This window comes from Lutra lutra, chromosome 16 (assembly GCF_902655055.1).
Source record: "Lutra lutra chromosome 16, mLutLut1.2, whole genome shotgun sequence".
Taxonomy (NCBI): domain Eukaryota; kingdom Metazoa; phylum Chordata; class Mammalia; order Carnivora; family Mustelidae; genus Lutra; species Lutra lutra.
The window spans coordinates 46,449,240-46,470,454 of record NC_062293.1 but is presented as its reverse complement, the minus strand read 5'-3'; the positions used below and the strand labels follow the sequence as shown (position 1 = coordinate 46,470,454).

At 41.2% G+C, this 21,215-nt stretch overlaps 1 protein-coding gene across 1 annotated transcript; it reads right to left on the bottom strand.

The window, feature by feature from the left end:
- Window positions 1-13,072: 13,072 nt before the first annotated feature.
- LOC125087342 (U6 snRNA-associated Sm-like protein LSm4) lies at window positions 13,073-14,086 on the bottom strand. Its single transcript, XM_047707572.1, has one exon. The coding sequence runs from the start codon at window positions 14,050-14,052 to the stop codon at window positions 13,639-13,641; it is 414 nt and encodes a 137-aa protein (XP_047563528.1). The 5' UTR covers window positions 14,053-14,086; the 3' UTR covers window positions 13,073-13,638.
- Between the last annotated feature and the right edge of the window lie 7,129 nt (window positions 14,087-21,215).

The window sequence follows — 21,215 nt, the reverse complement described above, 5'->3', positions numbered from 1 at the left end:
TCTCTCTGACAAATAAATAGATAAATAAAATCTTTTTTAAAAAAGAATAATACAAGTGTATCACCTCTATATCCCCAAGCCTCACCAGACTTTAATATAAATGAGTACGAGAGCTTTTATATATAATGTAATATGAAAGTTAAGAATAGGTTGATTTCGGGGTGCCTGAGTGGCTCAGGTGGTTCAGCATCTGCCTTCGGCTCGGCCCATGATCCCAGGAATCCTGGGATCGAGCCCCGCATGGGCTCGCTGCTTGGTGGGGAGTCTGCTTCTCCCTCTGCTGCTCCCCCTGCTCCTACTCTCCCTCTCTTTCTCTTAAAAAAAAAAAAAAAAGAATAGGTTAGTTTCAACAAATGGTACTGGAACAATTGGACATCATTATGCCAAAAAAAAAAAAAGAAAGAAAGAAAGAAAGAAACTTGATACTTACATTATACCATATACAAAAATGAACTTGAAATTAATCACAGACAAGGGTGTCTGGGTGGCTCAGTTGGTTAAGCATCTGCCTTCAGCTCAGGTCATGATCCAGTTTCCTGGAATTGAGCCTACGTCTGGCTCCCTGCTCAATGAAGAGTCTGCTTCTCCCTCTGCTCCTCACCCCCCACCCCCTGCTCGTGCACTCTCTCTCAAATAAATAAAATCTTAAAAAACAAGCAAACAAACAAAAAACACAACAACAACAACAAAAAAAACCCTACATGTTAAAAAAAAAAAGAAAGAAAGAAGGAAGGAAGAAAGAAAGAAAGAAAGAAGTCATAGACCTGAATGTAAGCCTAAAACTACAAGCCTTCTGGAATAAAAGAGAGGACAAAATATTTGTGATTTAAGGTTAGGCAAAATTTTGTAGATAAAAAACAAAATGTGGAGTACCTGGGAGTCGATTAAAAACCAACTCTTGGTTTTGGCTCAGGTCATGATCTCACGGTCCTTAGGATTGAGCCCCACATTGGGCTCCGTGCTCAGTGTAGAGTCTGTTTGTCCCTCTCCCTCTGCTCCTTCCCTGTCCCCACTCTCTCTCTCTCTTTATGGAATAAATAAATAAAATCTTTTTTTTATAAAGATTTTATTTATTTATTTGAGAGAGAGACAGTGAGAGAGAGCATGAGTGAGGAGAAGGTCAGAGAGAGAAGCAGACTCCCCGTGGAGCTGGGAGCCGGATGCGGGACTCGATCCCAGGACTCCAGGATTATGACCTGAGCCGAAGGCAGTCGTCCAACCAACTGAGCCACCCAGGCGTCCCTAAATAAATAAAATCTTAAAACAAAATCTTGAACTATAAAAGAAAAAAGTTGATAAATAGATTCATTAAAATGAAAACTTCTACTCTGGAAGAGACACTTAAGAAAAATGAAAAGACAAAGGGCACCTGGGTGGCTCAGTTGGTTGAGCATCTATCTGCCTTTGGCTCAGGTCATGATCCCAGCGTCCTAGGATCAAGACCAGAGTTGGGCTCCCTCTTCAGCAGGCAGTCTGCTTCTCCTTCTGCTCTTTGCCCTCACTAGTGCTCACTCACTCTCTTACTCTCTCAAAATAATAAATAAAATCTTAAAAAAAAAAAACTGAAAAGAAAAGACACAGAATGGAAGAAAATATTTGCAAAACACACATCTGATAAAAGGTATATATCCAGGGACACCTGGGTGGCTCAATCGGTTACAAGTCTGCCTTTGGCTCAGGTCATGATCTCAGGGTCTTAGGATCGAGTCCCACATCGGGCTTCCTGCTTAGCAGGAAGTCTGCTTCTTTCTCTGCCTTCTGTTCCCCCTGCTTGTGCTCACTCCCTCTCTGTCTCTCTCAATCATTATAAAAAAATAAATAAAATCTTAAAAAAAAAAGATATGTATGCAGAGTATATAAAGAACTCCAGTACTCAATAATATGAAAACAACCCCAAAACAGACAAAAATTTGAATAGACACTTCACCAAGTAAGATGGTAAGTGAGCAAATAGAAAAAATTTCAACATCATTAGCCTTTAGGGATATGAAAAATGAAAACTATAATGAAATACTACATCACATACCTATTAAATGGCTAAAATAAAAATAAACAAATTGACAATACCAAATGTTATAAAGGGTACTGAACACGCTGGTGGGAATGCAAAACTGGTAGTTTCTTACAAAACAGATAGGCCATTTAAAGTAGTTAAGCGGGGGGCGCCTGGGTGGCTCAGTGGGTTAAAGCCTGCCTTCGGCTCGGGTCATGATCTCAGAGTCCTGGGATCGAGCCCCACATCGGGCTCTCTGCTCAGCAGGGAGCCTGCTTCCTCCTCTCTCTCTGCCTACCTCTCTGCCTGCTTGTGATCTCTGTCTGTCAAATAAATAAATAAAATCTTAAAAAAAATAAAATAAAATAAAGTAGTTAAGCGGGGCGCCTGGGTGGCTCAGTTGTTAAGCATCTGCCTTAGGCTCAGGTTATGATTCCAGGGTCCTGGGATCGATCCCCGCATCGGGCTCCCTGCTCTCTGGAAAGCCTGCTTCTCCCTCTCCCACTCCCCACCTTGTGTTCCCTTTCTCGCTGTCTCTCTCTCTCTGTCAAATAAATAAATAAATCTTTTAAAAATAAATAAATAAATAAAGTAGTTAAGCATACATTACCATCCAACCCAGAAATCCCACTGTGAAGTATTTATTTGGAGATATTAAAGCACATGTGTGCAAAGAGATCTGTATGCAAATGTCTATAGCATTCATAATTGCCAAAACCTGAAAACAAACAAAATGTTCATCTATCAATGAATGAATAAAAACATGTGGTATATCCATACAATGGAATACTATTCACCTATTAAAAAGAGCAAATTGGGGCGCCTGGGTGGCTCAGTGGGTTGGGCCGCTGCCTTCGGCTCAGGTCATGATCTCAGGGTCCTGGGATCGAGTCCCGCATCGGGCTCTCTCCTCAGCAGGGAGCCTGCTTCCCTCTTTCTCTCTCTCTGCCTGCCTCTCTACTTGTGATCTCTCTCTGTCAAATAAATAAATAAAATATTAAAAAAAAAAAAAAGAGCAAATTATTGGGCGCCTGGGTGGCTCAGTTGGTTAAGTGACTGTCTTCAGCTCAGGTCATGATCCCAGAGTCCTGGGATCAAGTCCCACATCAGGCTTCCTGCTCCATGGAGAGTCTGCTTCTCCCTCTAACTTTCTCCCCTCTCATGCTCTCTCTCACTGTCTCTCTTTCAAATAAATAAATAAAATCCTTTTTAAAAAAAAGAGCAAATTATTAATACCTTGAAATAGATGAATCACCAATAAACTGTGCTGAGTGAAAGAAGCCAGATTCCAGTGATTGCATTTGTATGACATTCTGGAATAGTCAAAAGTATAGGGATAGAAATCAGATCAGCAATTGCCAGGTGTGTGAGTTTGGGATGAACTACAAAGGATTCTTTTTGGGGTAATGGAACTGTTCTATATCTTGATTGTGGTGGTAGTTACATGATCCATGTTTTGGAAAAAACTCATAAAACTGTATGCCTAAAAAATTTTACTGAATGTAAATTGAATTTACATTCAGTAAAATTTACATTACTGAATTTTACTGAATGTAAATTACTCCTTAATAAACCTGACTTCCAGAAAAGAACAAGTATGGCAGTTTCTCAAAAAGTCAAACACAGGGTGTCCGGGTGGCTCAATTGCTCAAGCATCTGACTCTTGGTTTCAGCTGAGATCATGATCTCAGGTTCATGGGATCAAGTCCTGCATGGGGCTCTGAGCTTGGCAGGGAATCTGCTTCTCTCTCTCTGCCCCTCCCCTTGCTCATGTACTCTCTCTCTCACAGATAAAAATAAATAACTTTTTTAAAAAAGTTAAACATACAATTAGCATATGATCTAGTAGTTCCACTTGTGGGTATATGCCCCCAAAAAATCAAAGCAGGGACTCAAACAGACATAGCAGCATACTCATAGTAGCTAATAGATGGAAACAACCCAATGTCCATCAATAGATGAATGGATTAACAAAATGTGTTATATATGTACAATGGCATATCACTCAACTGTAAAAAGGAAGGAAATTCTGATATAGGCTACAACATGTTTCAGCCTTGAAAACATGCAAGCAAAGTTAGCTACACACAAAAGGACAAATACTTCAGGATTCCATTTACATGAGGTATCTAGAATAGGCAAATTGATAGAGACAGGAAGTAGAATAGAGGTCACCAGAGGCCAAGGGAGAGAGGAACGAGGAGCTATTGTTTAATGGGTACATGGTTTCTGTTTGGAATGATGAAAAAGTTCTGGAAACAGACAGTAGTGATAGTTACACAACTCTGTGAATATACGTAATGCTACTGAATTGTCCACTTAAAAAGGGTCTAAATGGTAAATTTCATGTTATCTCTATTTTACCACAACTTTTTTTTTTTCTTTTTGAGAGAGAGAGAGAGAGTGTACACAAGTAGTTGGGGGGCAGAGGGAGAGAAAGAATCTTAAGCATGCTCCATGCCCAGTGTGGAGCCCAACACATGGCTCTATCTCATGACTTAGATCATGTCTGAGGTGAAATCCAGAATCAGATGCCTAAATGACTGAGCCAGCCAGGCGTCCCTATTTTACCACAACTTCTAAAGAAGAATGCAGGTGAAGCTGGGTTTGAATTCTAGCTTTGCCATATAGCTGTGTGATTCCTTGGATAAGCTAAGCAGGCCCACTTGGATATTAGAGCAGACAGGTTGTGCTATACTTAAAACAAAGCGACGAAGCAAAAGACCAATATCTTGGTAGCACAACAAAGATTTAGTTATTTACAGTGTATATCTAATATGCAATATGGGTGGTTGGGAATATGGGGGGCTCCGCTCTCAAAGTACCAGGTTGATGGAGGTTCTTACCACCCTGTACATTAACCCCTTCTGGACACCGCCCTTCGGACACCATGCAGGGAAGAAGAGTGAGCGAGTCAGCCACAGGCTTTACTTTGCCACCACTCCTGTCTCCACTCAACTGCAAGGGGCTGGGAAATGTGGGAGAGCGGGTAGAACTTTGGATGAGCCACTCTGTCTCTGCCATACTTCTTGGTGCTTCAGTTTCTTCATCTATAAAACAAGCATAGGAATTTTTAAAATTGAGGTATAATTGGGGCGCCTGGGTGGCTCAGTGGGTTAAGCCTCTGTCTTTGGCTCAGGTCATGATCCCAGGGTCCTGGGATCGAGCCCCACATCGGGCTCTCTGCTCAGCAGGGTGCCTGCTTCCTCCTCTCTCTGCCTGCCTCTCTGCCTACTTGTGATCTCTGTGAGTCAAATAAATAAATAATTTTTTTTTAAATTGAGGTATAGGGGCACCTGGGTGGCTCAGTGGCTTAAGGCCTCTGCCTTCGGCTCGGATCATGGTCCCAGGGTCCTGGGATCGAGCCCCACATCGGGCTCTCTACTCAGCAGGATGCCTGCTTCCTCCTCTCTTTCTCTGCTTGCCTCTCTGCCTACTTGTGATCTCTATCTGTCAAGTAAGTAAATAGAATCTTTAAAAAAAAATTGAGGTATAATTGACACATAACATTATATTAGTTTCAGGTAAACAACAACACAATGATTCAATATTTGTATAACCACAGGAAACTTTCCATCTCAGGTTGTCATGAGGATAAAATGATATATTTAAAGCACTTAGAACATGGAGTGAACATTCATTAATATGTTATGTTTAAAAAAAACTAGATATAAAACTACCAGGGCTCCGGGGTGGTTCAGTCGGTCAAGCATCCGACTTTTGATCTCAGCTCAAGTCTTGATCTCAGGGTCGTGAGTTCAGGCCCCATGTTGGGCTCCACACTGGGCATGGAGCCTACTTTAAAAAAAGAAAAAAAGAAATAGAACTACCATACAACCCAGGATTCCCATTTCTGGGTATATATCTAAAGGAAATGAAAACAGGTATTCAAAACGATATCTGCACACCCATGTTCATTGCAGCATTATTCTCAATAGCCAAGATTTGCAAACAACTTGAGTATCCATCTACAGATGAATGGATAAAGATGTGGTATGTATTTATACAATGACATACCACTGAGCCATGAAAAAAAAAAAAGAAATCCTGATAAACTAGCAACGACATGGAGAAAGCTTAAGAATATTATACCGGGGACATCTGGGTGGCTCAGTCAGTTAAGTATTTGCCTTTGGCTCAGGTCATGATCCCAGGATCCTGGGATCAAGTTGGGCTCCTGGCTCAACAGGGAGCCTGCTTCTCCCTCTGCCTGCCCCTCCCCCTGCTTGCGTGCACACTCGCGCACGGCTCTCTCTCTCACTCTGACAAATAAATAAATAAATAAATAATCTTTAAAAAAAAAAAAAGAACAGGGGAACCTGATTGACTCAGTAGATTAAGCGTCTGCCTTCGGCTCAGGGCATGATCTCTGGGTGCTGGGATCAAGACCCTCAAGGGGCTTCCTGCTCAGCAGGGAGTCTGCTTCTATCTCTCTCTCCCTCAGCCCTCCCCACTGCTCATTCTGTCTCTTTCCCTCAAATAAATAAATAAAATCTTAAAAAAAAAAAGAACATTATGCCAAGTGAGATAAGACAAACAAAGACACGTACTGCATTATATCCTTTACTTGTGGAAATATAAACAACAAAAGCCCTCAAAAAAAAAAACAAAAAAAAACTCCAAAACAAAAACAAAACCCAGAGTGGAATGGTGATTACCAAAGACGGGAGTAGCAAAAAGAGAGAGATGTTGTTCGAGGGTACATACTTGCAATTAGTAGATAAATAAATCCCAGAGATCTAATATACAGTAAAATACACAAAACTGTATTATCAATGGTAAATTTGCTAAGATCCTAGATCTTAATGTCTCCACCTTTAGAGGAAACAATAATTACACACAATAGAGGTGTTAGCTGATGATGGCAATCATTGCATTATAAATATATGAAAATAAGTATGTTGTGTACCTTAAACTTACGCAATGTTATAGGTAAATTATATCTCAATTTAAAAAATGTAATGTTCCGGGGGGTCCTGGGTGGCTCAGTGTATTAAGCTGCTCCCTTAGGCTCAGGTCATGATCTCAGGGTCCCGGGATCGAGCCCCACATCTGCCTCAGCATCCCTGCTGAGCAGAGAGCCTGCTTCCCCCTCTCTCTCTGCGTGCCTCTCTGCCTACTTGTGATCTCTGTCTGTCAAATAAATAAATAAAATCTTTAAAAAAAAAATAGGGGCACCTGGGTGGCTCAGTGGGTTAAGCCTCTACCTTCGGCTCGGGTCATGATCTCAGGGTCTTGGGATCGAGCCCCACGTCGGGCTCCCTGCTTGGCGGGGAGCCCGCGTCCCTCTCTCTCTCTGCCTGCCTCTCTGCCTACTTGTGATCTTTGTCTGTCAAATAAATAAAATCTTTTTAAAAAATAAATAAAAATAAAAATAAAATAAAAAATTAAAAATGTAATGTTCCATCCAGCTTCATAGTTTTATCCTGAGGCTCAAGAGCAAGGTGTGGAATTACTGGATCTGCTTGATAAAAGTGTCTGCTATTGGCCTCCACAAGTTTGTAGGCAACCATTTCCTTCTCTCACCAGTGTTGTGCTCTAGTCAGAGCTCTTTGGGTTTTAAGAAAAAGAAACCTGATGGAAATAGATAGCTCAAGTAAAATGAAGGCTAGTATAAAGTTAAAGAAATCAGAGAAAAGCAAAAACGAACTAGAAGCCTCATGGAGGGCTGGAGCTCATCATTCTGGAACCAACCACCCTCTCAATCTCTGTGTTCTGGTTTACCTGCTTAGCTTTTCTCTAACTCCCTCCCCACTGTCATCCTCTGGGTCTTCTTTCTCCCTGACTCTAGTTTGCGCACGCTCACAAACTTGCTACCCCATCCTTGATACTTCATGGCGTTTCCGTTCATTTGGCTTCTTTGGACTGACTTCCCTCTATGTTATTTCCTGAGAGAGGAAGATGTGAGGTCAAACTCACCTTTTCCAACTTGATCATGAAAACCACAAATAGTTAACCTGATGGTGAATTGGCTCCCTTTAGATAAGGTCTCTATCTCTTGACAAATCAACTTTGGTTCTTCCCATTTCCTGGTTCTGTCAGGTGGCTTGCTGATCAAAGACTGATGATGGGGGAAGGCTATCTGTAAACAGGAGGTGAGTGGGACAGGCATCCAAAAATATGCTTAGTAAAATGTGAATATTATCAGGGCCCCCAGGTGGCTCAGCTGGTTGGGCAACCAACTCTTGATTTCAGCTGGGGTCCTGATCTCATGGTGAAGGAATGGAGCCTGGTGTAGGGCTCTGCACTCAGCAGGGAATGGGCTTGAAGTTCTTTCCCTCTGTCTCTGGGCACCGCCCCCCTGTTTGTGCCTGCACGTGCATTCTCTCTCTCTGGTGAATAAATAAATCTTTTTTTAAAAAGTGAATATTATCATAAAAATCTATCATGCTAATTTAATACATGAAAAATGGTATTCCATTTTAATTTGCATTCTTTATTAGGGAAGCTGAACATTTCCCCCTTTATTTGTAATCTCTTTTCCGTTTATTTGTCTATGTTCTTGGTGCATTTTTCTACTGCTGTTTCTACCTTTTCTTTGTTTAAAAAAAAATTTTTTTTTAAGATTTATTTATCTTAAACCAAGAGAGCATGTGTGTGGGCAAACAAGGGAAAGGGCAGAGGGAGAAGGAGACAGAAAGAATCTCAAGCAGACACACCGCTGGGTGTAGAGATTCCTGGGGCGGGGCTCGATCTCAGGACACTGAGATCATGACCTGAGCTGAAATCAAGAGCGGGATGTTTAACCAAATGAGCCACCCAGGCACCCCTCTACCTTTTCCTTGTCTATTAGTAAAAGGCTGTTAACCATTTGTCTATTGCATCTATTACAAATATTTCCCCCAGTTCGTCATTTATGTATTAACTTTGTATGTGGTAGGAGTTGGCATAAAGAAGTTTTATGTTTTGGGTTTTGGTTTTATCTTTTGTTTTTTTTGTAAAGAGCTGTTATCTTTTCCTTCATCCTTTCTACCCTTAGGGTCTTATTTAGAAAGTCTTCCTGGTGCGCCTGGATGGCGCAGTGAGTTGACCATCTGACTCTTTGCTTGGTCTCAGGTCGTGACCTCAAGGTTGGGAGATGGAGGGGCGCCTGGGTGGCTCAGTGGGTTAAGCCTCTGCCTTCAGCTCAGGTCATGATCCCAGAGTCCTAGGATCGAGCCCCGCATCGGGCTCTCTGCTCAGCAGGGAACCTGCTTCCTTTCCTCTCTCTGCCTACCTCTCTGCCTACTTGTGATCTCTGTCTGTCAAATAAATAAATAAAATCTTTAAAAAAAAAAAAAAAAGGTTGGGAGATGGAGCCCTAAGACAGGGTTCACACTTAGCTTGGAGCCTGATTAAAACTGACTCCCTCTCCCTCTGTTCCTTTCCCCGCACTCTTTCTCTCTCTTCCTCTCTCTCTAGAATAAATAAATAAGTCTTGAAAAAATAAGTCTTCCTGCTCCCTAAGATAATAATAGTACTCATTTATTTTCTTTCTGGAACGTTTATGGTTTCATTTTGTACATTACTCTACATGTAGTAAAATAATAATAGCTAACATTTATGAGGCACATTTTGTGTGATAAAAACCATTTTTTAAATTTTATTTATTTTTATTTTATTTATTTATTTATTTATTTATTTATTTATTTATTTATTTTTAGAGAGAGGGAGACAGAGCATGTGCAAACAAAGTGGGGTGGACAGAGGAAAAGGGAGAGAGAGAGACACTCGCTGTTGAGCACAGAGCCTGACATGGGGCTCAACCCCACGACCCTGAGATCATGACCTGAGCCAAAATTAAGAGCTGGATGCTGAACTGACCCCAGGTGCTCCTCTTATTTTATTATTTTATTTTTTTAGAAAGAATATTTTTTACCACCTGCAACCTATTTTTTAAAGATTTTATTTATTTATTTACTTTATTTACTTATTTATTTAGTTGAGACAGAGATCACAAGTAGGCAGAGAGGGAGGGGGAAGCAGGCTCCCCACTGAGCAGAGAGCCGGATGAGGGCCTCCATCCCAGGACCCCGGGATCATGACCTGAGCCGAAGGCAGAGGCTTTAACCCACTGAGCTACCCAGGCACCCCCCCCCCCACTACCTATTTTTTTAAAGATTTTATTTATTTATTTGAGAGAGAGAGAGAGAGTGTGTGTGAGCATGAGCAGGGGACAGGGCCAGAGGGAGAGGGAGAAGCAGTTTCCCCACTGAGCAAGGAGCCCAATGCAGGATTCAATCCCAGGACTCTGGGAACACGACCTGAGCTTAAGGCAGATGCTCAACTAACTGAGCCACCCAGGCACCCCACCCATTACCTTTTTCAGTCCTCACAATCACATGGTCATTTTTATTACCTTGTTTTTAAATATGGGAGGAATGAAGCTTAGGGAGGTTAAGTATCTTGTCTGCAATTACACAGCTAAACAGTGGCAAAACTGACATTTTTTTTTAAAGATTTATTTATTTATTTGACAGAGATCACAAGTACGCAGAGAGAGAGAGAGAGGAGGAGGAGGAAGCAGGCTCCCTGTCAAGCAGAGAGCCCAATGTGGGGCTCTATCCCAGGACCCTGGGATCATGACCCAAGCCGAAGGCAGTGGCTTAACCCACTAAGCCACCCAGGCACCCCCAAAACTGACATTTAGAAATCATAAGTCCAGCTCTTAATTATTGCTGTATGCATTTTCTAACTTCCCCCAAAAATCCTTAGTCAATTTCTCGAATATATTTTGTTGTAAAATTCAGTATTTCCCTCACTGATGGGAAGTAGTTCTTGCTCAGTTCTTGGGGCCATTTCTTCCCTTTATTTTTTGTTCTATTGATTCTTCCTTCTATCCCTGTGCCAGTAACCTACTGTTCAAGTGACTGATGCATTGTTCATACCTTCTCCTATCTGGTAGGCCAAGTCATCACTAGATGCTCTTCTTTTTCAAAGTTTTCTGATCTTTTCTTCACTATTAATCCTTCCAGAAAAATTTTAGAATTATGTGGTTAAGTCCCCAAGAAATTCCACTGAGATTTTTGCTGACAATATTGGGGGCTAGAGATGCCTGGCATGCTGAAAGTAGAGTTCATCAGACTCCTCAATTCCTGTGTAAGGGCTTCTGCATGTTTTAGCCCTCCCTTCTTCTTCTTTTTTTTTTTTTTTAAAGATCTTATTTATTTATTTGACAGACAGTGATCACAAGCAGGCAGAGAGGCAGGCAGAGAGAGAGGAAGGGAAGCAGGCTCCCTGCTGAGCAGAGAGCCCGATGCGGGGCTCGATCCCAGGACCCCGAGATCATGACCGGAGCCGAAGGCAGTGGCCTTACCCACTGAGCCACCCAGGCGCCCCCTACACTGTCATTTTTATGTGTTCTTTTTTTTTTAGATATTATCTACTGACCCCCCCCTTACTGCAGAAATAACATTTTACTCTCTTTTATAGCTGGCAGAGACATACAGAAACACACTCATATACACATCTTCCATCTTCCCAATATAGTATTATTACCATTTTTTAAAAAAGGACACTCAGGCAGCAACAGGGTGGTGTAGTTGTTTAAGCATCCAACTTTTAGTTTCAGCTCAGGTCATGACCTCAGGGTTGTGAACTGAGTCTTGTGTCCAGCTCCACACCCTGCACAGAGTCTGCTTGAGATTCTCTCCCTCCTCCTCTGCCCTCCCCCCACCATGCATATGTGCTTTCTCATAAATAAATAAAGAAATAAAGAAAATCTTTTAACAAAATTGACACTTCATGCTTTTCTTGTTATAACCATGTAAGATTATTCACAGCTGAACCATATAGTAGGCTATGTCCTTTCTTTGACAATTTTCTACTTTCCCTGGCATTAAAAATGACATTGCATTGGGGCACCTGGATGGTTCAGATGATTAAACATCTGCCTTCGGCTCAGGTCATGATCCGGGGATCCTGGGATCGAGCCCTGCATTGGGCTCCCTGCTCCATGGGAAGCCTGCTTTTCCCTTTCCCACTCCCCCAGCTTGTGTTCCCTCTTTTGCTGTGTCTCTCTTTGTCAAATAAATAAAATCTTTTAAAAAAATGACATTGGGTTGTTTTTCTATGTACCCATCTCATACTCCAAGTCTGCAGAATACCTCTAAGACTGCTCTCAATCTCGTCAAACACAGCTGTCTTCGTAACTCTGCCTCTGAAGCTTTCTATCCTCCTGCTCCAGCATAAGCCCATTACTCCTAAGACCTGCGGAAGCACTAGTATCCCAGACTTCCTCACGTGTCCACCCTTGGTCCCTAATGTAGGCTGGAGCTCCTGTTTCATTGACGTCTAATGTCTTCATTGTGGTGGAAATTGTACTGCTGGGGCTTACTGAGAAATGTATTTGCAAGGGAGATAAATTTTTGGAGACCATACGTGTTCAAATATGTATTCACTAACCTTTCAAATTTGAATTATAGTTTGACTAGATTTTTAGGTTGGAAATAAGTTTTTCCTCTGAATTTGGAGGCATTTCTCCATTGTCTACTAGCTGCCAGTATATATTTATAAGTTTTCATTTTGTGCTTATATAGATTTTATTTACTTATTTATTTAAAGTATAATTGGTATGGAACAGGTTTCAGGTGAACAGTATAATGATTTGATGTTTGTATATTAACTACCAATATTTATGATGAGAAATCCAATGTCATTCTGATTCTTGATTCTTTATATGTGACCTGTTTTTTTTAAAGATTTTATTTATTTATTTGACAGAGATCACAAGTAGACAGAGAGACAGGCAGAGAGAGTGGGGAAGCAGGCTCCCCACTGAGCAGAGAGCCCGATGTGGGGCTTGATCCCAGGACCCTGGGATCATGACCTGAGCTGAAGGCAGAGGCTTTAACCCACTGAGCCACCCAGGCACCCCTTTAGTTCTCTCTTTCTTATTCTACATCTTAGGAGATTTCTTCAACCTTATCAACCTTATCTTCCTATCTTCCAACTTTCTCTTTTTATTCTTTTATATCAAACGAGTACTTCTTCCTTGTTGAATTTTTTTTTTAAATCGACCTGTGTTATTTCATAAATATGACACCTCTCAGAGTGCTCTGGGAATTTTTATTTATTTATTTATTTGTTTGTTTTGTTTTGTTTTGTAGTTGTATGTGTTTTTATTTTTGTAACACAAACAGGGAGAGAGGAGGCAAAGGGGCAGGGCCCAGCAATGTCCCCAGAACAGCTTCTGTGGCATACGTTCATATGTGTTTGTTTTCAAAAGGCAATCCTGAGGTCCCTGTTTCAAGGAACTCCCAAGGCTGTCAATCTCAGTGCAAAGAGCTTAAAATAAAAACCTCCGGTCTGCTCACCACACAAGGATCCAACTCAAAATGCAAAACAAGCCTGCCTGGAAAGTGCCCGCCCTTAAAACAAGAGCGAGGGCTTTAAAGACACATTAAACACAGAATCTTCCAGGAATCAAGTCAGCTGCGGCTTCAGAAAAACCAAATACACCAAACATATCCAACTGCAGAACTGCTGGCTTAAAAAAAAAGGTGGGGGATACTCAAGTAAAAAGGATCACAGAATGACAGGCGGAGAGGGGGGCTCTTCCTCAACACCTGCTTCTTTTTGTTCTGAACACACTTGTGAACCAGAGAGTAGAAACACAGCCTTGGCGAGCAGTGTGGCAGCTCAGTCTCTGGAGAACGGAGGGCGGCTCACTGTTTGCCCGCCTGCCTGCCTGGCTTCTTTTCCCGCTGACCTCTACCTGGGATCCCACAGCGGCCCCGGCCACCAAACACACCTCGCCCAGCGCCCCCCATGCCTCGGCCCTTCTGCTGCTTCTGCTGCTGCAGGCCACCACGGCCGCGGCCCTTGGCCACCACCCCCTCCTTGACCATGTCAATGATCTCGTCGGGGATGCGCAGGTACTTGATGGTGCTGCCGCGGATATAGCACTCTGGCATCCGCCAAAACTTGTCCCCGTCCCTGGATGTGCAGATCACCTCTCGAAGGTTAATGTTCATCCAGTTATCACAGCTCACCAGGTGGCCGTTGTATGTCTCCCCATTTTTTAGTTCCACCAACATGGGATGATTCTGAGCCGTCTTCAGCAGCGACAAGGAAAGCATGTTGTCGGCGGGGAGCGGGCTCACCGACCGCTTCCTTGCTCTGGGAATATTAATCACAGTTGGGTTTTTTTTTTTAATATTCTCTTGTCTGCATTGTCTAAATTTCACCTGAGCACCATCAAATGTCTGTTCCTCATCTGTCCATTTATTTTTAAGAGCAAGGTACAGAAAAGATAATTGGAAACTCTGCATGGTGAGGCTCATTATCTGTAGTCTCACTGTCGGTGAGTGACTCTGTCATTTAGTTGAATGACCCACACACACTAGTATCTGTAGACCTTTTCATGAATGTGGTCAGTTTCTCCACAGAGAATCCTCTGATTCCAGACTGGAGATTAGTAAGAAGCAATAATCATCCTGGTGGTCAGTGTTCCTGAATCCAAGAGAGGGAAGGAGGTGGGTCTTGAGTGACCGGACCTCTGTGTTCTCTTCCTCCTTTTGGTCAAGTAACAAAATATAGCTATGCCTGGTTTGCCTGGTCCAGAGCCTCTTCATTCTTTCCAGGTAATGAACCTCCCATCTCCTACTTGGAGAAATTACCTGCTTTTTCAGGCTTGGAGAGAGAACTACTTCTTACACAAACTTTCAGCTAATGCTCCTGTGTTTTGCACATTAGTTTCACTCCCACCCTGAGGGGTACTCAATCTTTCAACTACTGTAGCTTTCTATAGCCATTCTTCAAAGTGAGTGTACTGTGTCTTCCTTCTTGGGGCCTTATTTCTCCAGAAGACTTAGTAGAAAAGAAACAGCTGAAACCAAAATCAGTAATCATTAATCCATCTGCTTTCCATCTTTCAAAATGGGGTTGACATCATTTATATGTTTTTCCTCCTATTGTTCCCTTTGATCTGTGGGCTTATCATATTTGTAGTCTTTGACTCTGACGCTAACAGGGTAACAGGAGAGACCAAACACACATTTAGATACAGTTGGCATGATTAATCAAATAGTTGTGACTGAGATTTTTACTCTATTTTTAAAAATGTGGTAAAATATACATAAAACTTATCATTTTTACCATTTTAACTGTGTAATTCAGTGGCATTGAGTATATTTACAATGTTGTTCAACCATCACCACTATTCACTTCCAGAACTTTTATCACTCCAAACAGAAACTTTGTACCCATTAAACAACAACTTTCCATGTCTGCTTCCACCTCCTGATCTCCATAACCTCTATTTTATCTTCTGTTTCTGTGAAATTGCCTATTCTAGGCAGTTAATATAAGTGGAATCATACAATATTTGTCTTTTTTGTGTCTGGCTTATTTCACTTTGCATTACTGTTTTCAGGGTTCATTCATGTTGTAGCATGTGTCAGAATTTCACTCTTTTTCAAGGCTAAATATTAGCCCATTCTATGTGTACAACACATTTTGTTTAACTCTACATCTCTCTATTATTACCGAGTTCCATATGTTGATCTTCTATCTGGCCCTATTGCTAAATTCTATTTATCTCTAGAAACTTGCTAAATCTGTGGGGTTTACCTGTAGATACTTATACCATCAATAAATAATGATAATTTTGTCTCTTCCCTTCTGTATTAATTTCCTATTGCTGCTGTAACAAAGTACTACAGATTAAGTGTTCAGAGCAATACAAACTTATTACCTTATTACAACTGCTCAGAAATCCATGGGGTGCCTGCATGGCTGAGTCGTTAGGCATCTGCCTTTGGCTCAGGGTCCTGGGATCGAGCCCCACACTGGGCTCCCTGTTCAGCGGGAAGCCTGCTTCTCCCTCTCCCACTCCTCCTTCTTGTGTCCCCTCTCTTATTGTCTCCCTCTGTCAAATAAATAAATAAATAATCTTTTTAAAAAAAGGGGTGCCTGGGTGGCTCAGTGGGTTAAGCCTCTGGCTTTGGCTCAGGTCATGATCTCGGGGTCCTGGGATCAAGTCCTACATTGGGCTCTCTGCTCAGCAGGGAGCCTGCTTCCCCCTCTCTCTCTGCCTGCCTCTCTGCCTACTTGTGATCTCTCTTTGTGTCAAATAAATAAGTAAAAATACTTTTTTTAAATCTTAAAAAAAAAAGAAATCCAAAATTATTCTCACTGGGCTAAAGTCAAAGTGCTGGCAAACCTACATTCTTTTCTAGGGTCTCTAAGAGAGAACCCATTTCCTTGCCTTTTAAGCTTTCTAGTGGCTGCCTGCATTCCTCAGCTGGTGGTCGCTTTCATCTCCAAAATCAACAAGCCTTTCTCACATACCATCACTCTGACCGCCCCCCTTTCTTTGACTTGTAAGTACTCTTGTAATTACAAAATAATCCAGGATAGTTTCATCTCAAAATCCTCAGGTAATCACGTCTGCGAAGTCCCCTTTGGCATGAAAGGTAACCGTCAGGAATTCTGGGGATTAGTGCATGGACATCTTTTGGGGCTATAATTCTGTCTACCACATCTTCAAATCCTTAACTACTTCTCCTTCTTCTTCTTCTTCTTCTTCTTCTTCTTCTTCTTCTTCTTCTTCTTCAGAGAGAGGGGGTGGGGAGGAGCAGAGGGAGGAGAGAAGGATTCTTAAGCAGACTTCATGCATACCCTGGAACCTGATGGGGACCTTGATCTCATGACCCTGAGATCATGACCTGAGCCAAAAATCAAGAGTTGGACACCCAGGGCACCTGGGTGACTGACTGAGTCAGGCGGGGAGCCTGCTTTTCCCTCTCTCTCTCTCTGCCTGCTGCTCTGCCTACTTGTGTTCTCTATTTCTCTGTCGAATAAATAAATAAATAAATAAATAAATAAATAAATAAATAAAATCTTAAAAAAAAGAGTTGGATGCCCAACTGACTGAGCCACCCAGGTGCCCCCTACACTTCTAATTTTTAAATTTGCCCTGTTTTGTTGGTGATGACATAAATGTTGAACAACAATAACATTAGTAGTTATCCTTGTTTTATTCCTGATCTTAAAGGGAATGTTACCTAAAGTTTCTCTGTTAAATATTATGTTTATACATAATAGATGTTTGATGGATAATCAAATTTACAGAAGTTCTGTTCTATATTCTCTGGGAATTCTTCTGATAAATAGGTACTGAAGTTTATCAAATTATTTTCTGCATTACTTAGATAATCCCATGTTTTATTTTCTTTAGTTTGTTAATGAATTACCTTGCTAGATTTTCTGATGTCAAATCATCTTTACTGACATTCCTATTTGATCATGATGTATTATTACTTTATATATAATTGGATTCAATTAGTTAATATTTTATCTAAGAGTTTCACATCTATGTTCGTAAGTGACATAAATAAGGGTTTTTTGTTTGTTTTTGCTTTTGTTTTATTGTCATCATCTGGGCTTAGTGTGGACACCTGGCTGGCTCAGTCAGTGGAACATGCAACTCTTGATCTCAGGGTCATGAGTTTGAGCCCCACATTGAGTGTAGAGTTTACTTAAAAAAACAAACAAATAAAAAACCCATACCCACATAGTGATATTTAACTCTAAAAGGAGGTAAGAAGCTTTCAGTCTGTTTTCTAATTTCTGGAACAACCTGTTTCTAGGATTTTATCCTATTTTTTTTTTGAAGATTTTATTTATTTATTTGACAGAGAAAAACACAGTGAGAGAGGGAACACAAGCAGGGGAAGTGGGAGAGGGAGAATCAGGCTTCACGCCAAGCAGGGAGCCCGATGCAAGACTCCATCCCAGGACCCTAGGATCATGACCTGAGCCAAAGGCAGAGGCTCAATGACTGTATATTTTGATGTATATTGTTTTTTTTAATTCCAGATCCAAAGATCTTTTTCATTTTAGATCATTTCATTCTAGATCCAAAGATCTATCCACTTGCATTGCATTGAAGTATTTCATAAATATGCATTATAATTTCCCTTTGACCCAAGAGGTATTTAGTAGCATAAATTTTAGTTTTCAGACATGAGCACCTTTTATGGTATCTTTTTGCTGATTTTCATTTTATTGCATTCTAGCCAGAAAGCCTAGTATATGTAATATCGAAGTTTTCTTAGAGACATGATACACGATTAATGTATTCAATGTTCCTAATGTGCTTAAAAACAATATATACTGGGTGGCTCAGTTGGTTGAGACTCCAACTCTCGATTTTTAGCTCAGATCATGATCTTGTGGGTGTGAGACTGAACCCGAAGCCGGGCTCTGCATGCAGCAGAATCTCCTTGAGATTCTCTCTCTCCCCCCCCCTCGGCCCCTCCCCACTACTCTTGAAATAAATAAATAAATAAATAAATAAAAAATATTTTAAAACAACAATGTATACTTTTGGGGGGTTATTTTGGGAAGAGGCTGTGCATTAATGCACACATTACCACACTTATTTATTCATTTAACCCATGTAGTAGTTTAAGTTGATTAATTATGTTATTCAAATCATTTGTATCTTTGCTTATTCTTGTCTTTTGAGTTAAAAGTTTCTAAGTGGTGATGTATTTATTTGTGATTGTAGTTCTGCCAGTTATTACTTTATAGAATTTGAGACTATATAATTAGGCATGTGTATGTTAGTAGTTATTGTACCTTCTGGATCCCTTCCTGTTCTTCTTTGCCTCTTATGATCATTTTTTCCCTCGAACTCTGTTTTGTCTATTCTAATGTTAAAATTGTTACCATGGCTTCCCTTTGGTTCATATTTCCATGGTTAACTTTTCCTAATCCTCTATTTTTAATTTTATTCTATCATTTTTGTTTTTTCAAAAAAAAAGTCCTTTGTAGATAACATTTGCTTGATTTGTTTTTCAATACAGCTAGAGTCTCTTTTGATAGATAAGTCCAATACATTTATATTTATTGTAATTATTCCTGCCTCTTAATTTGTGTTTTCTTCTTATCATATTTCTTTCTTTCTTCTTTTTTCATGTCTTATGTTGGATAGATTAAATTCTCTATTGTTGATTTGAAAGCTACATCTTTTTTTATTTTCCTTGTGTTACTCTTAAAGAGCACAGTGCTGGCAAATATTTTCCAGTTGGTTCTCTGGGGGAGAAAATGGCCTTTCTTGTAGTATTTTCTAATATGCATGGTGTAAATACTCCTATCAAGGCCAATTTTAGGCTTCCAACGTGACATCACTGAACATGGAGTTGGGAAGACAGGTGCAACAACACACCATTACATATTTAATCTATAATTAACAGTGTAATCATTATTACATTATATACCACAAGCTGGACAAGCCAGTTCCAGCACACCAGTGCCCCAAATTGGAAAAATCCAAGCTTACACTTATTTCCCATTTTGATAGTTTTATTGAGGTGTAAATGGCTTCATAAGATGCACATATGTAAAGTATACAGTTTTTGTAAGTTTTGACCTCTGTGTCTGAAAATATGACCACCATCAAGCCTATCAAACTTTGAGCTGGAAAGAAAATCAGAATGTCTACTACTCTTTGATTCAGAATTTTCATCTCTAAGAATTTTTCCTACTGAAAACATCCATTTGCTTATAAGAAGAAATTGAAGAGTCTGGACAGCAAAACCAAGATGTAGCCATTAAGGGTAAAGTAGGAAGAGAAACTGTATGAAGGAACCATCCTTATAAAATCACTTGCAGGGCGCCTGGGTGGCTCAGTTGGTTGGGCGACTGCCTTTGGCTCAGGTCATGATCCCGGACTTCCAGGATTGAGTCCCGCATCAGGCTCCCAGCTTTTTGGGGAGTGTGCTTCTCCCTCTGACCTTCTCCTCTCTCATGCTTTCTCTCACTAAATAAATAAATAAATAAATAAATAAATAAATAAAATCACTTGCATGTCAGTTATCTGTCGCTGCATTGTAAACCACCCCTAAACTTACCTGCTTGTTCATGATTCTGCGGGTCAGTATTTTGGGCTAGTGACATCTGGGCATTTCTTCTGCTGGTCTTATCTGGACTCATTCCTCTGTCTGTAATCATCTGGGGTCTTTTTTTTTTTAAAGATTTTATTTATTTATTTGTCATAGAGAGAGAAGCGAGAGTGAGCACAGGCAGACAGAGTGGCAGGCAGAGGCAGAGGGAGAAGCAGGCTCCCTGCCAAGCAAGGAGCCCGATGTGGGACTCGATCCCAGGACGACGGGATCATGACCTGAGCCGAAGGCAACTGCTTAACCAACTGAGCCACCCAGGCGTCCCTCATCTGGGGTCTTATATGGGGCTGGATGGTCTAAGGTGGCCTCATTCACGTGCCTGGCAGTTGGCCAGTTATATACAGGCAGGCTGCCCGCTGGGCATCCTCAGTTCCCTTGCATAGGGCCTCTCTATTGAATTAGCCCAGGTTTGTTCATATGTCAGTCTCAGGAGTACAGCCACAGCCAAAAAGGGGCCAGTCCTTTTGTGCAAGCACCTTTCAAGCCTCTGCTTGCATCCCATTTGTGAAAGTCCCACTGGCTGAGCCCAGCTTCAAGGAATGAGGGATTATTCCCCACCCCTTGATGGGAAGTGCAAAGAATGGGAAAAATTATCACAGCCATCTTCTCAAACAAAATGACCACTCCCATGACCTATTTGATATATTTTTATTTAGTAAATATCATATGCCATGAGCTAGACCCTAGGTTTAGCGAGGAAACAGCACACTTTCTGTCCTCACAGAAGTTTGAACACATAGACAGCTAAGCCAGCGGCACAGTGCAGTGCACCTCAATGTTTAGAGGATACTGTGGAAGCAGGTGGGAGGGTACGTGATTTACACTGTGTGAGGAACAGAGGAAGAGCTGCCTGGAGGAAGTGGCCTCTGAGGAGTCTGGAGACCCTCTCTATTTTGCCTTCTCAATGGGTAGGAAGGGAGGGAGAGGAAGAAGGGAATGCTGGGAAATGAAGTCAAAGATCTAACCACTTGTATCAGCCTTCAATCTCCAATCAGCTTCCTTTCACACATTAAATATGGAATCACAAAATGAAGATGGAAGCCTCAAGTCAAGCAGAACAAAAGTAATATGCCAAGACCATTTTTTCCAGAGGCTCCCCAGTCTCTCAAAATCTCATCAGATTACATTCCTCATAAAAGATCCTTTGTTGAAGTGACTTTCCTAGATGGAGATTGTGGACACACTGCCTACATGCTTTATGTTTAGACACAGTCTTTTTCACTCGTTCTCAGCAATGCCACCTGTCACATGTTTCTGGAAGAAGGCTATGATGTGCATCACAAGACAAAATGCCCTAAAAGACACCAGAGGAATGGCGTTGAAAATGTAAC

What these genes read in the sequence shown, in the direction of transcription:
- LOC125087342 (XM_047707572.1), bottom strand. Translation starts at nt 14,052, where the DNA reads ATGCTTTCCTTGTCGCTGCTGAAGACGGCTCAGAATCATCCCATGTTG.